The 13090-nt window shown below is 34.8% G+C and overlaps 1 protein-coding gene across 9 annotated transcripts in view; it reads left to right on the top strand.

Moving 5' to 3' along the window:
* Window positions 1-13090, top strand: part of AP3B1 (adaptor related protein complex 3 subunit beta 1) — a 227657-nt gene that overhangs the window by 52962 nt on the left and 161605 nt on the right. For all 9 annotated transcript variants that reach the window (XR_011425714.1, XR_011425716.1, XR_011425715.1 and 6 more), the window contains exons 4-6: window positions 4250-4345; window positions 4958-5118; window positions 7225-7291. Coding sequence is in view for 6 of the 9 variants with exons in the window: in XM_001918342.6 (XP_001918377.2) it covers window positions 4250-4345; window positions 4958-5118; window positions 7225-7291 (324 nt within the window). In the remaining 3 variants the exon portion in view is untranslated. The remainder of the gene's footprint in view (window positions 1-4249; window positions 4346-4957; window positions 5119-7224; window positions 7292-13090) is intronic.

Here is a 13090-nt window from a genome sequence, read left to right on the forward strand (position 1 = left end):
TAAAGTTTATGTTCAGAGAATTGATTGATGTTTCGTTGTTATGAAGTGCAAAATTTCGTTTTTACCAGTACATGCTACCTTAGACACAGTTGAGCTGTACATCATCTGCCATTCGATGTCACATAATACCAAAAGTACCTAGTAAGCAATCAGTGGTTATAGTACAAAAATAATCAAAGGTTTAGTCAATAACTCATGAAGTTTGATGTACTGGTATTGATAAACTAATTAAACAGATCTGCCTGTGTTCTCCCAACCTACTGGGGCTCTGCTCTGATTAGCTTTACAGAGAGGAGTGTTGTAACATTGAATGAAAGTAACTGATCGGAGGATGGTGTAGTCACGGAGCTTTAAGTACTCCCATTTCTAGTCACAGAATGGTTTCAGGGAAAGTAGGCTTTCTCTGCACACCTGCAGCCAGTCAGTGCATAGGCCTCTTGTGGTCAATATTGATTGATTCTTATAACAGAACTAGAACAAATTTAGTGTTTTGCAACCTTCTGTGATTTAATATTGTTATGCTTTTTGCTATAACAGTCACAAAAATCCTTCTCGAATAGTGAGTAATTATAGCAATGCCTGCTAGCTCAGCTGTGGTTCAGAATGTTTCAGTGTCGACAGTATAAACCCCTGGATATATTCTGGAGTTCATTATTCAGCTTGAAAAGTTGGCTGTACAGTTACTTGTTAAATAAAGATGTTGCTGAGAAATAAATCACAAGAAGATGAGGGGATGGGTGTCCTCTAGGCCAGTCTTCTTTCCAAACTTTCCAGAGAACTGTCGACTGAGACCTGAATATAATTAATAGGGAGAAAGAATATTTTAAATGAGTAATTAAAAAAAAATCCTCACAAGGTAAAGACTTTGCAGGCAATCTTCTTAATATCTATCATTTCCTCATAGTATATTGGTATCCTTCTAGACGTCTGTTTGATGAATTATAAGCATTGGTGGTAAGTTCGATCCTAAATATAGCAATCTAATGGGAAATGTCTTAATTTTTCTCCCTCTACCATTGGGCTGTGATATTTCATTCAGCTGATAGTTATTGAGCTCTTACTGTATGCCAGGCAATATGATAGGTCCTGGGAATATACGGATGAATAAGGAATGTTTCTTGTACTGAATGACCTCATGTTTAGCCCAAGGATTTGAGAAATATCTTACTTAAATACATCTTGTGTGTTGATTTGATATATTGAAATTGCCATAAATCAGTTCACTAACAAGTGTTAATTGCTTTTTGGCACTGTTGTAAGCTTAGGAACTTTAAAGTCTGGTTGGGGAGAAACTCATTTATATCTCAAACAATTAGATAAGTGCTTCTTAAACTGTAATTTAAGAATTTTAAAAATTTGTATTTCCATTTAAATATAATCTAAAACATTGGGTATGTTTTGGATCATTTGGTTGTCATCTTAATATACTAGTATCACATAATTTTGGAACTCATTTGTGTTCTGTGTAAGATCGCTTGGTTCTAAGAGATGGTTTAAAGAGTCCGTGGACTTTCAGGGGCCTAAGTGGTTGACCTGATCTGCAGGTGCCGGCTACTGGGTGAGACTGCTGTAGATTGATGGGTGCTCGGAGGTGTGTTTTTTGGAGAGAGTTTGTTCTTGATTGGCTAACATTTAGAAGCAAGGGGCTGTCGCAGATTGGTTGAATTGCAAAAGCTTGTTCATTTAGTTTAGCTGAGTTTTTGTTGATCTGTTGAACAGGTGTAAAGTAGTCTGGTGCCTGTATGTGGCAAGTGCCACAGAAAAAGCTGTCTTCCTTGGAATGTGGGAACTTAAAAATATTTTCAGTTGGAGATTTTTTTTATAATGAAGAAGTTTAAAGTACTTTTATAATCAGAGAAAGCACTATTATTTTGTGTTAGAGGACATCTGGAAAGATGAGATGAGAAAGTGAAGGTTACTGGTTAAAACCAACACCCACAGATAGTCACTGTTAACATTTTCATATGTAGGTTTCTCAGCTTTTGTGCTTACCTGGTTTGAACCCTGGTTCCTCATTTAATAGATGTGCTGTCTTGATCGAGTTACTTAACCTCTCTGTGCTTCAGTTTCGTCACCTGTACAATAGGAATAATAATACCTGTTCGTTGAGTCGTGACTATAAAATGAATTAACCTGAGTAAAACATTCAGGATAGCACCTGGCACATAGTTAGTGCAATATATGACTATCTGCTATTGTTACCATATTATGTCCATTCTAAGACATTTATTTTCTATTTTAAAGTTTCTGCAGTTGGGACTTATCCTCACAATTGGTGGTGACTTATAATTGGCAGGGATTTTTGTTCCTTTCTATGTGTTTCATAAAATAATGGTACATCTTACATTTGATGGTGGTCTTAGATCGAAAAAATACAATATGTGGGTATCGCTTTTTATTAATACAGAAGTGAAATTATACAATGCATACTATTTAGCACCTTTAAAATTTTTACAAGGACATATTTTCAATGTGAACTATAGATTTACTTGATTCTATATAGTGACTGCATACTATAATGTAATATGAATGTACTGTAATTTATTTAACTGTTCATGTATTTATGGACATTTTATTCTTTCATTTTTGCTTTTGTGGAAGATTTTGACTGGTAGAACTTGGGGCAAATTAGGGCGATAACCTGAGTGGAGATTGAGACCAAAAATGCAAGTGAAATTTGGGGACTGTTCCTATGTGACTAGAAAGGAAGTTTGGGTCAGATTATGGGCTGTATTGAGTACTGAATTAAGGATTTTAGATTTTGTGGATCCATTTAACACTAAAGAGTAATTGTAAATCAGTTTTTTGTTACTTTCACCTGTAACGCTATCCATATAGTATAGAAGAATGGATTGATATCAACTTAAAATGGTATGTTTGGTATTTTTATTAATAGTGATGAAGATGTACAAGGTATGCTTATGAAATTTTTACTTGTGTTCATGAAATTGTGAAGAAAAGCAAGATAGGTTGGATTATAAATTAAGGTCTAAGATTATCTTAAGAGGGTGCCTTGATGGGGTGAATTTAAGTTGTTGAAAATTTCTATAGGTAAATGTAAGGTCTTGCCCTTCTTTTAAAAGAGAAAAAATCCTCACCGGGGCAATTACTCAAGTATGGCTGGGTTTGGTCAGTACTAGTACATTTGGGGAAGGTGTATTGTTAATTATAACAATAATTGTAAGAATTAGTTGTATCAGTGGAAGTGCCTCATCTAGAACAAAGTCTTAAGTTTATTCTGCTTAGACTTCATTTGTAGTTTGGAGTGCCACGTTGAGAGAAATATAGACAAATTGGAGTGAGTTCAGAAGGGAGCACGCAGGGTGGTGAAGGACTCAAAGCTGTGCCATGTTGAGGGACATTGGAGTGCGAGGCAGTGAGGCCGTGGCACTGTCATTGAGTCCATGCTGGCTTGCTAGCACTATTTTTCCTTTCCATCATCTGTTCCAGCTACTTCTCATATCTTCTGCTCTTTGAACGTTCCTTAAACTTTTAGGTATGTATGTACTGATATATAGTAAAATTAATCAGGCAGTGGCATCCAAAGGTAATTGAGAAGGAAGACAAGCCATGAGCAGTACCAGAAGGAAGCAGTGGATGAATTTCTAATTCTAGAATTTCAAATTCTAATTTTCATTTAATTTTTCTTTTCCTTATAATTTTGTTATAAACTTAGTGATTAAATTGCTTTTAAAAACAGCTTTCAGAATACACTTCGAGCCTTTTGTAATTTTTATTATGTTAAATTGATATTTTGTCACACATTGTTCTTGCTGGGCTGAAAATATCCTGTCCTGTATACTGGACGTGAATATTACCGTAGATGCAGAGATGGGGCTCCAGCACTTCTGGACAGATGAGGGAACATGGGCTCCCCCACCATATACTTGGAGGACACAGCCCACGTTCTTTCTATTATGTGTATCCTTCATTTTGAAAATACTTTTGCAATTAAGTTAATATTTGACTATTTTTGTATGAGTTTCACTTAGAGACTTTTTATTCCCTTTGAGAGGAAGGACATATTGGTAAGATGTTGCTATTGCAGAGTGATTATTAAAATGCTTACTTCACAAGCTTTTTCTGTTGCCCTTCATTATCCTACAATATATTATCTTTATTTTACAGGCTAAGCTATGACCAGGTTCAGGTATTTACTTTGGGAAAACTGAGAGTGGATTTTGGTGTAGAAAACATTGAATTTTTAATTTTCACTCTGGCTAGGATTAAATGATTTTTTTTTTAACAGATCAAGAAATTAGTATATGTTTACCTGGTCCGATACGCTGAAGAACAGCAGGATCTGGCACTCCTGTCCATAAGCACTTTCCAGCGAGCTCTGAAGGTAAGTAATAGAGTGAGCAGGAAATAGCTGCAAGGTCCCTACACAGTTGAAGGTGTTTCGTTTAAAGAAGTGGAGCAATAATCCACTACATGACACAGTAGTGTTTTGAAAGAGTTAAAAAGCCTCTCATGGTGCCTATTCAGTACCCTTAGAAAATAATTTCTGTACCCAATTGGACCTTGCCCTGTATGGATTAGTTTCTATATGTTCCTTTATGTTCAATATAATCATTATCATGCATCAAAAAACTCATCATTATACCGACTAGTTTTTGAAAGTGTGCAAAGAGGGAACATGACTTTTGTAAAGATGAAATTTATGACCTGAAGCATTTTATTATTATTAAACTAAAACCCCAGCATGTTTAGTAATAAATGATCAACTAGAAGTATAACCATTACTTTTCTTGTTAAAACATTATTCAGAGAAATAAGCGTTTATTTAATTCTTTTTCCTTACCCATTTCCATATACTGGTTGTTTGTTTTAAATTAAGTAGCTTTTGTTTGCTACTGTTATATTGCACCCTATATGCACCTATTAACTGTATCATAAAAATTCTTTGAAATATTGTAAATTGAAATCTTGATGAATATTTTTGCACTGTTTTTAGGACCCAAATCAACTAATCCGTGCAAGTGCTTTGCGAGTTCTGTCGAGTATTAGAGTGCCGATTATTGTGCCTATTATGATGCTCGCTATTAAGGAAGCTGCTGCTGATCTGTCACCATACGTTAGGAAGAATGCGGCCCATGCAATACAGAAACTCTACAGGTGAGTGCCTTGTTAGTAACACCGAAGAGCTCTGATGTGACGTGGAATGTTAGGGCATGTGAAATCTGATTTTGTTAGCTCTTACCATTAGTCTGTCCTTATACTAAACCCAGTGACTGTGGCCACCACCCCCCCCCCCCCAATCCCCGGAACGTTCTTTAGACATCTTTAATTTTGTTTTGGTTGTAGAGTTTTTACTTGTAAGCCTATTAGGACCTGTGATAATTTATAGATTTTTATAACCTAAAGATAATCAGAATTTGAATTCTCATTTATGTAATCTCTCTCTCATGTACACATACACATATATTGTTAGAAAATTGAGATTTTTTTCTGTTTATTGTAGGATAGAAACTTAAGTGGTTATTCTTTTAACTCACTTTGTTTTCTCTTCTTCCTTCTTTGGTCCTGCTATTCCCTTCCTTGTCTGATTCTTTTGTGGAGCTATTTTATTAAATAATTTTTTAAATACTGATTTTTAAATAAAGCACCATACCACATTTGTAAGATATTTATTAAAATATCATATGATGCCTTGATCTATGTGGAAAACATATTGCTTAAATAAAAGAATTATTATCTGTAATAATTTGGTATTATTTTCTGTTACTGTTTATTCTACTCCCCAAACTTTCATTAAGATCATTTTGTGTTTCTGGTGTTGTTTTATGTATGTATGAAAATGGTAAAGATGGATTATCATATATTTGAGGAAAAAAATTAACTGTATGCCACATAATTAAAGGCAATTTGTAATTGAATAAGATGTTGGTATATGATGTATCTGTGTATACAAAGGCACGCTAACAATGCCTTCGGTAGGATAGGGCTCAGATTATCATAGAGGGTTTCATTATGTAAAGATGTAATGAAAAGGGATTACTTAGGAAAGATTGCTCGGAGAAGGGATCCTGGAGCTGGAATTTGAAAGAATTCAAAGGTTTGGATGTTCAGATAATTATAATGGTTAATAATAAACTTAAATAATGTTTGTAAACAATAACTCATTTTCTTAGGTCAACTGTCAGACAAAGTTACACCATGCTTCTCACTCTTTATCTTTTCTTCTTGTAAACCTGCAGAATAAGATCCAAGCCCACTGTGACAGTTTGAAAGTCCATCCACTGGGCTCCGTTTTACCTCGCGAGCCTCAGCTCTCACTCTCCTTTCTTTGAACTCACAGTCCAGTAGTTCTCTACGTAAAATGTTTTTGTCTCATTACCACATGTTGTTCCTACTTTGGTCTCTACCTAGAAAATTTCCTCTTTTCTCCAGCTCTAAAGTCAAGTTGTTTAAAATTCATCTGAGATGTCACTTCCTATAAGAAATCCTCCTCAACCCTCCTGCCTCCATTGGTGCCCTTCCTCGTTGTGCTCATAATCCCTTATACATGTTTCTGTTGTGCGGGGTGATTATGTTTGGGGCCATCTTTACTAGATTCTGTCTTATCTTTGTATACTCGTTGTTTAGCTTCTCAGTAAATGAACAACAATTGAATTCTGTGCCAGGAAGAAATTATATTGTTATCAGTATTTCAGTGCTTAGAGCTGCTATTAAGATGCGTTTCTCAATTCTGTACATATGTAAGCCTTTGCTTATATTTCTTGGTTTTAGGTTTATGTAATGTGTATCCATCCCTGTGTATCCATCAGGGAACTAGAATGATATAAAATTTTTATTTGGAAATTCTGTGTATTTGTTTTTGACAATTATATATCCATAGTCAAAAGTGATTGCTGTCCTGTTATTTTTTCCCATAGTTAAAAAAAGCGGTGGTGGTTTATCTACTTGGAATTGCTTTCTAAAGCTTTTCCAACTTTTTTTTAGAAGTGAACTTGTTCTTTAAATACTTTCTTAATGGCATTGGTATCTGGGTTTAATTAATATGAATAACTTTAGAAAGAAAGATTAGGATACATTTGGGAGAAAAACCATCCAATGTTACTTTAAATTTGTTTTTTTTGGTTTCTATCTTTATATAATTCTTTATATAATTCTCTCCCTCCCCCCTTTTAAAATTTCTCAATGTTCTTGAAATGATTAACTTCTTCTAAAGTTAGAATTAAAGGAAAAAAATTTAGTGTAAGTTTTCTTGTTATGTTTTAGCCTTGATCCAGAGCAGAAGGAAATGTTAATTGAAGTAATTGAAAAACTTCTGAAGGATAAAAGCATAGTAAGTAATATCTTTTCATGTCAAAGTAAATTGTGCTTTATTTACATACTGTCGTTTTACCATTGTATACAAATTTGGTATAATTATTCTTACTGATTTTGAAATGATGTAACTATTAATGGAGCTCGTTAAAATCCTTGAAGAATAAAAATGTCCTTGTAAAGTGAAGGATTGCATTTAGAATTTTAGTTTGTTGCATGTTTCTTCATCAGAGTCTGATGAAGAGCAAGTTGGGAAAAAAAATCCTTTCTTTAATCTGTGGCTAAATTGTTGACTACATTTGGTGCCTAAGTTTTTATTTCAAGCATTGATTTATTAGGATTTTTAAAGGCTGAATTACCTGGAAACAAATAATTGTTTTAAAATGAAGATTAAAGAGATATTGAAAAATTAGAAGAGTGTGTTTTATTATTATAAATGTGTTTCTTAAAAAAAATACTAAAACATTCATATTTACAAGGCTTTTGTTGTCTGGTAAGAATGACATGGCTAACATGAGTCATCTTTTGGGAATGTATGTGTCTCCTCTTACCTTCTCCACTCCCATTCTTTGTGTGTAGCGGTAATGAGACCTAGGAATAGTAATGGCCCATGGGCTCTGTGAGCAGCTCTTTGGACAAGCTGGTGTAATGATATCTTTGATGGAGGCTTCTGTGCTCACCTGCATGGTTCAAAACCATTGAGGAAAAGGATTCCAGCTCATTGTAGGATGATATCACCTGGGAGCATGTAATATCTGTGTATAGCAGCTTTCGAATACAGTAGCCACTAGCCCCATACAGCCATTGTTGTATGTTTAGCATATGGTCTATACTGGAGAATGTTCAGTGTGCACTTGAGAGAAATGTGTATTCTGCTGTTGCTGGATGGAGTATTCTGTAGTCATCTGTCAGGTCTAATTGGTTCACGGTATTGTTCAAGTCTTCTGTTTTTTTGTTGATCTTCTGCCTGGTGGTTCTATCCGTTATTGAAAGTGGAGTATTGAAGTCTCCTACTGTTATTGTAGAGCTGTCTATTTCTCCCTTTAATTCCGTCAGTGTTTACTTTATATAGTTAGGAGCTCTGATGTTTAGTGCCTATATGTTTATAATTGTTCTTATCTTCCTTTTTTCATTATAAAATGTCCCTCTATCTCTAATAATGCTTTTTGTTTTAAAGTCTCTTTTGTCCAATATAAGGGCAGTCACTCCAGCTTTCTAATGGTTGCTGTTTACATTAATATATTGTTTTCCTTGCTTTTACTCTCAATCTGTTGGTATTTTTTAATCTGTGTCTCTTGTAGACAGCATATAGTTGGATCTTGTTTTTTAACCCAGTTTGACAGTATGTGCCGTTTGATTAGATTGTTTAATCCAGTCACATTTAATGTTATTATGATATAGTTGAATTTACAGCTGCCATTTTACTTGTTTTTCTATGTCTCATATCTTTTTTGTCCCTCATTTCTCCTCTACTGCTTTCTTTTTACATTAAATGAATATGTTCTATTGGACGTTTAATTCCTTTAATGGGTTTTTCACTATATATTTTTGAAAATACTGTATTATTCATGAGATTATATTTGGAGATTTCATTCGTAGGCCACCCAGCAAATTTCTTTTAGTCTATAATGTAGCAGAAATCTTCACTGCGTTTCTTCTCTAGTGTTTGGCATAATGTAGAAGGTATGCGAATATAGGCTTGCTCAATAAATGAGACAGAGAAAAGAAATTTGATTCCTTTTTGTCTTCTGCATTGCATACTTGTTATCTGCTTCTGGGACCCAGATACGAAATTAGTATTATTGATAATATGGTTAGCTTGATTTTTAGTAATAATAAAAAACATTTGGTTTCTTCTATGTGCAAGACGTTTGCTAAGTACTGTGGAGAATATAGTAATATCTACAATAAACAGATCCTTTATTTTAATGTAGTTTACCATGATTTCTGCTACATTGTAGACTAAAAGAAGTTTGTTGCACGGCCTAAGAATAGAATCTCCATATATAATGTTTGCATCTCTTCTCAAACAAGATAACATCACAGGTGGAAACTACAGTTTTTGGAATTAAACAGAATTGGATTTGTGTCTGAACTTCTGCCACTTAATAGCTGTGTATGAATCCTTCATAAGTTTCAGTTTCCAAATTTGTAGGGTTTATAATTTCTAATGTACAAAGCTTTTGTTTGTGTGGAAAGAGCTATTGTATAAAACCCTCAGCAGAGTTCCTGATGTCATAAAAGGGGGTTGATAAATATTCCAAATAAGAAATGAATGACTCAAAAAGGAATGTAAAAGATGATTCCTTTGTAAATTTGGAATATCCGTTCTTGTTTTCTGACCATTTATTTCTAAACTACAGTAGAAAAAATACTACTTGTTCATAGTAGGTATTTAATATTTGTTGAATGGTTGTGGAATTAATTTGTATATTCTTGGTGATAGTAATTAGATGTTTACTGTTGTTTGTAAAGTTTTGCTTCTCAAATGGTGTGTGTCATGCTCAGTGTCCATAGGTAGATTTTTTGGGGCCTTTGATGGTCTGTCGTTTATAAGGCACTCCTTTTTCCTCAAGTGTTATTTAGTACGTTTATTTTAAAAAAATTAAAAACCCATCTGTATCTATTTTTCTATCAATATTAAACTGCAGTAGTTCATACTGATTCCTCTGATTTCAGTGCAACAGCACAAGGTTCCTTCTAGCCTCCTACCTTTTCAACTTCCTTCAACATTAAGAACGTGGCTCCCATTATCCACAATGTCTTTACTTAGGTGCTCAGTCCCGGCATGCGGAGAAAGTGTTGTTTCAGAATTGCCAGCATGTCCCTCTGTGGGGAGTGGTGAGATGGGGACTACTGTTTGAGTTATATGTTGGTTTAGAGTTGTATTTATCTTTAGTCTTACTTCTTTGATGCTGTTGTAAATGGAAATTACTTTATCATTATATCCTTGACCTTGTTATATTCGTATATAAAAAAGCTATTGATTTTCTGTATGGTAATTTCATATCCTGCTTCTTTACTGAATTCTTGTAGGGTTGATTTAGTTTGTCATTCATTCTCCATGGTTTCTTCTAGAAAGAGTCATCTGTAAATAGAGGTAATTTTACTTCCTTTTTTCTAATTTCTGTGACTAATAATTTCTCTTGTCTACTTATCTTGGCTTCTACCATTTGTACGATGTCCAGTAGTAGTAGAGGTGGTGGCATCTTTGCCTTGTTTCACTCTAAAGGAAATGCCTGTCCTACGCATTAAGTAAGATGCTGACCCTGAGGATTTTCTCTTTATCTTTGAAATATAATGTTTTACATGGTGTTTCAGGGTTCCTTGATGGGGTAAGTTTTTTCCTGTGGGTCAATATTTACCCAGTGAGCCTTTTCACAGTGTACATTCATAATTTACATTATTTATGGCAAAGTGTTTTTTTTTTTAAGATTATGGCTTTTAAACATTAATTCTGTTCAGTTGTTACTTTTTCTTTAGAGATTTCAATTATATGTAAATTGGATCTTCTTTGCCTTCTTACATTTTAACCACGTTCCCTCCAAACCTTTTTACTTCTTTTGTTTTGGTGAGGAAGATTAGCCCTGAGCTAACATCCATTGCCAATCTTCCTCTGTTTTTTTTTCTTTTTGCTTGAAGAAGATTAGCCCTGAGCTAACATCTGCGCCAGTCTTCCTCTATTTTGTATGTGGGATGCCTCGACGGTATGGCTGGTGAGTGGAGCAGGTCTGTGCCTGGGATCCGAACCTGCAAACCCAGGCCACTGAAGCTGAGCGTGCGGACACTTGGCCATGGGGCTGGCCCCCCTTTTTACTTCTTTACCTCATTTTTATTATCTCGGGTTTTTTCCTATTTTTCTTTAATGTCCCTTATTAAATTTTTATTCAACTATGTTCTTCCAGGAACACCTTCCAATTTAATCATCATATCTGATTATTTTTTTCCTCTCAGTTTGTTTCCTGGTTTCAGTCAACTCGTTTCGTTTCTTAGGTATGTCTTTGTTCATTTCTGTTCTCTTTTGAATTTCTGATTCCTGTTCGTTTTTCCAATCTTCAGATGCTTCTTTGAGGGGCACTTAATTCATTTTGGAGTGTTGTGTCGTAGTTTTCTTTTGCTTCATCACTGACTTTTTTGTGGTAATACTTGTGATTGCTTGCATCTTTACATTTCTTTGGATAAGGTTGGTGGTTTGAGTTTGAGGTGGTTTGCAGGATTCCTAGTACAAGAGCACACTCTCTGTCAGAGTAGCAAAGTATGTTATTTTATTAGGTAGCTTTTTTGGGAGAGGGCATGCATGGGAAGTGGCATATGTCCTAGGATTATTTAGAGTTTTCTTTCTTTTTTTTTTTTGATGAGGAAGATTGGCCCTGAGCTAACATCTGTGCCAGTCTTCCTCTATTTTGTATGTGTGATGCTGCCACAGCATGGCTTGATGAGCGGTGTGTCCGTCTCTGCCCAGGATCCAAACCAGCAGACTCTGGGCTGCCAAAGTGGAGTGTGCCAACTTAACCACTATGCCACTGGGCCGGCCCCTATTTAGACTTTGTGTGTGTGTGTGTGTGTCTTGTGGGATCCTAAATTTCCTCCTATTCTTTTTTCTGCCACCTTGTAGTTTCTAAAGGGCTCCTCTTCCTCCACCTTTTTTTTTTTAACCATTTTCTCCTTGAAACTTCCCGTTTCTAAGGTAGCCTCATTGACGTCCCCCCTGCATCCCCCTTTCGCCCCCCGCATTACACCGAGCTCCCTTCCTTGTAATCTGCACCATCAGGAATCTTTTGTGATATTTTCACATTTTCTAGAGTACTCTTTCTCTGTATGCTGTTTAATTTAGTTCTCTCTTATGCCATCACCAACTCTTGTCTGCTTTGTTTTGGGCAGTTTTTTCCAGACTGCCTTAGGTCTTTGTGAAGTTTTGTGATATGAGCATGAAAGATAACTCTGTGGGATTTAGGATTTATTTTTCTATTTACATGTAATTTGAAGTTTGGAGATCTCTGATTTTTAGTTCTGCTTAGGACATAGGTTTTTGTCTTTTTAGTTTTTCTGGGTTTGGGTTGGGAGATTCCAAATTACCCAGGTACCATTAACTTGTCTACCCAAGATTTAAATTAATTATGTTTTGAGAGTGTTTTCTGATTTTTCCCCCTTTGTATGATTATAATCTGTTGCAGAAGGTTAAAAATATTCCTCTATCTATGTAGGTATTTATAGATCTTATCTTTATTGTTACTTTTCCTTCTCTTGTGTAATACTTTATTAAAGGAAGACAGCTATATTTTGTCTCTCTCCCTAATTGATAACATCAGCATTGACATTTAAAATCAATAAGAATTTCAAATCATTTTTTGCTTAAAAATTTCTCAGTTAAATGAACCAGGTCTAATTTATTTCCACATTTTGAAAAGGAATTTTTCTGTTATCAGCAGGAGCTTCTTGAGATCATTATGATGATGACATTGCTGTTGCTGCTGATAAATGTAAATTTGAAAATGTTAATCTATTTTAAAACTTTTCTTCATTTAACCTCTGTTGATTTTGAGATATACCTTCTGTTGCTTCTTTTAGCCTACAGGAAGGTTTTCTTATAATTGAGATCTCAAAGAAAATTAGTTCTGTAATTCTCATTTTAAGGAAAGATGAAAATATAAACATATTAAAATAAAATGGTTTTTCCCTTTTACTAGAGAAAGACCAATATTTGTCATATGAATAGTCCTTTTGTAAAAATAAATCCCTCGTTTTAGGACTATAGTTCTGATCATATAACTGGAAGAACGTTTTAGTGTTTCTTAGGTAACTGTCGTCTGAAGGCATC

Source organism: Equus caballus, chromosome 14 (assembly GCF_041296265.1).
Source record: "Equus caballus isolate H_3958 breed thoroughbred chromosome 14, TB-T2T, whole genome shotgun sequence".
In the NCBI taxonomy this organism is placed as follows: domain Eukaryota; kingdom Metazoa; phylum Chordata; class Mammalia; order Perissodactyla; family Equidae; genus Equus; species Equus caballus.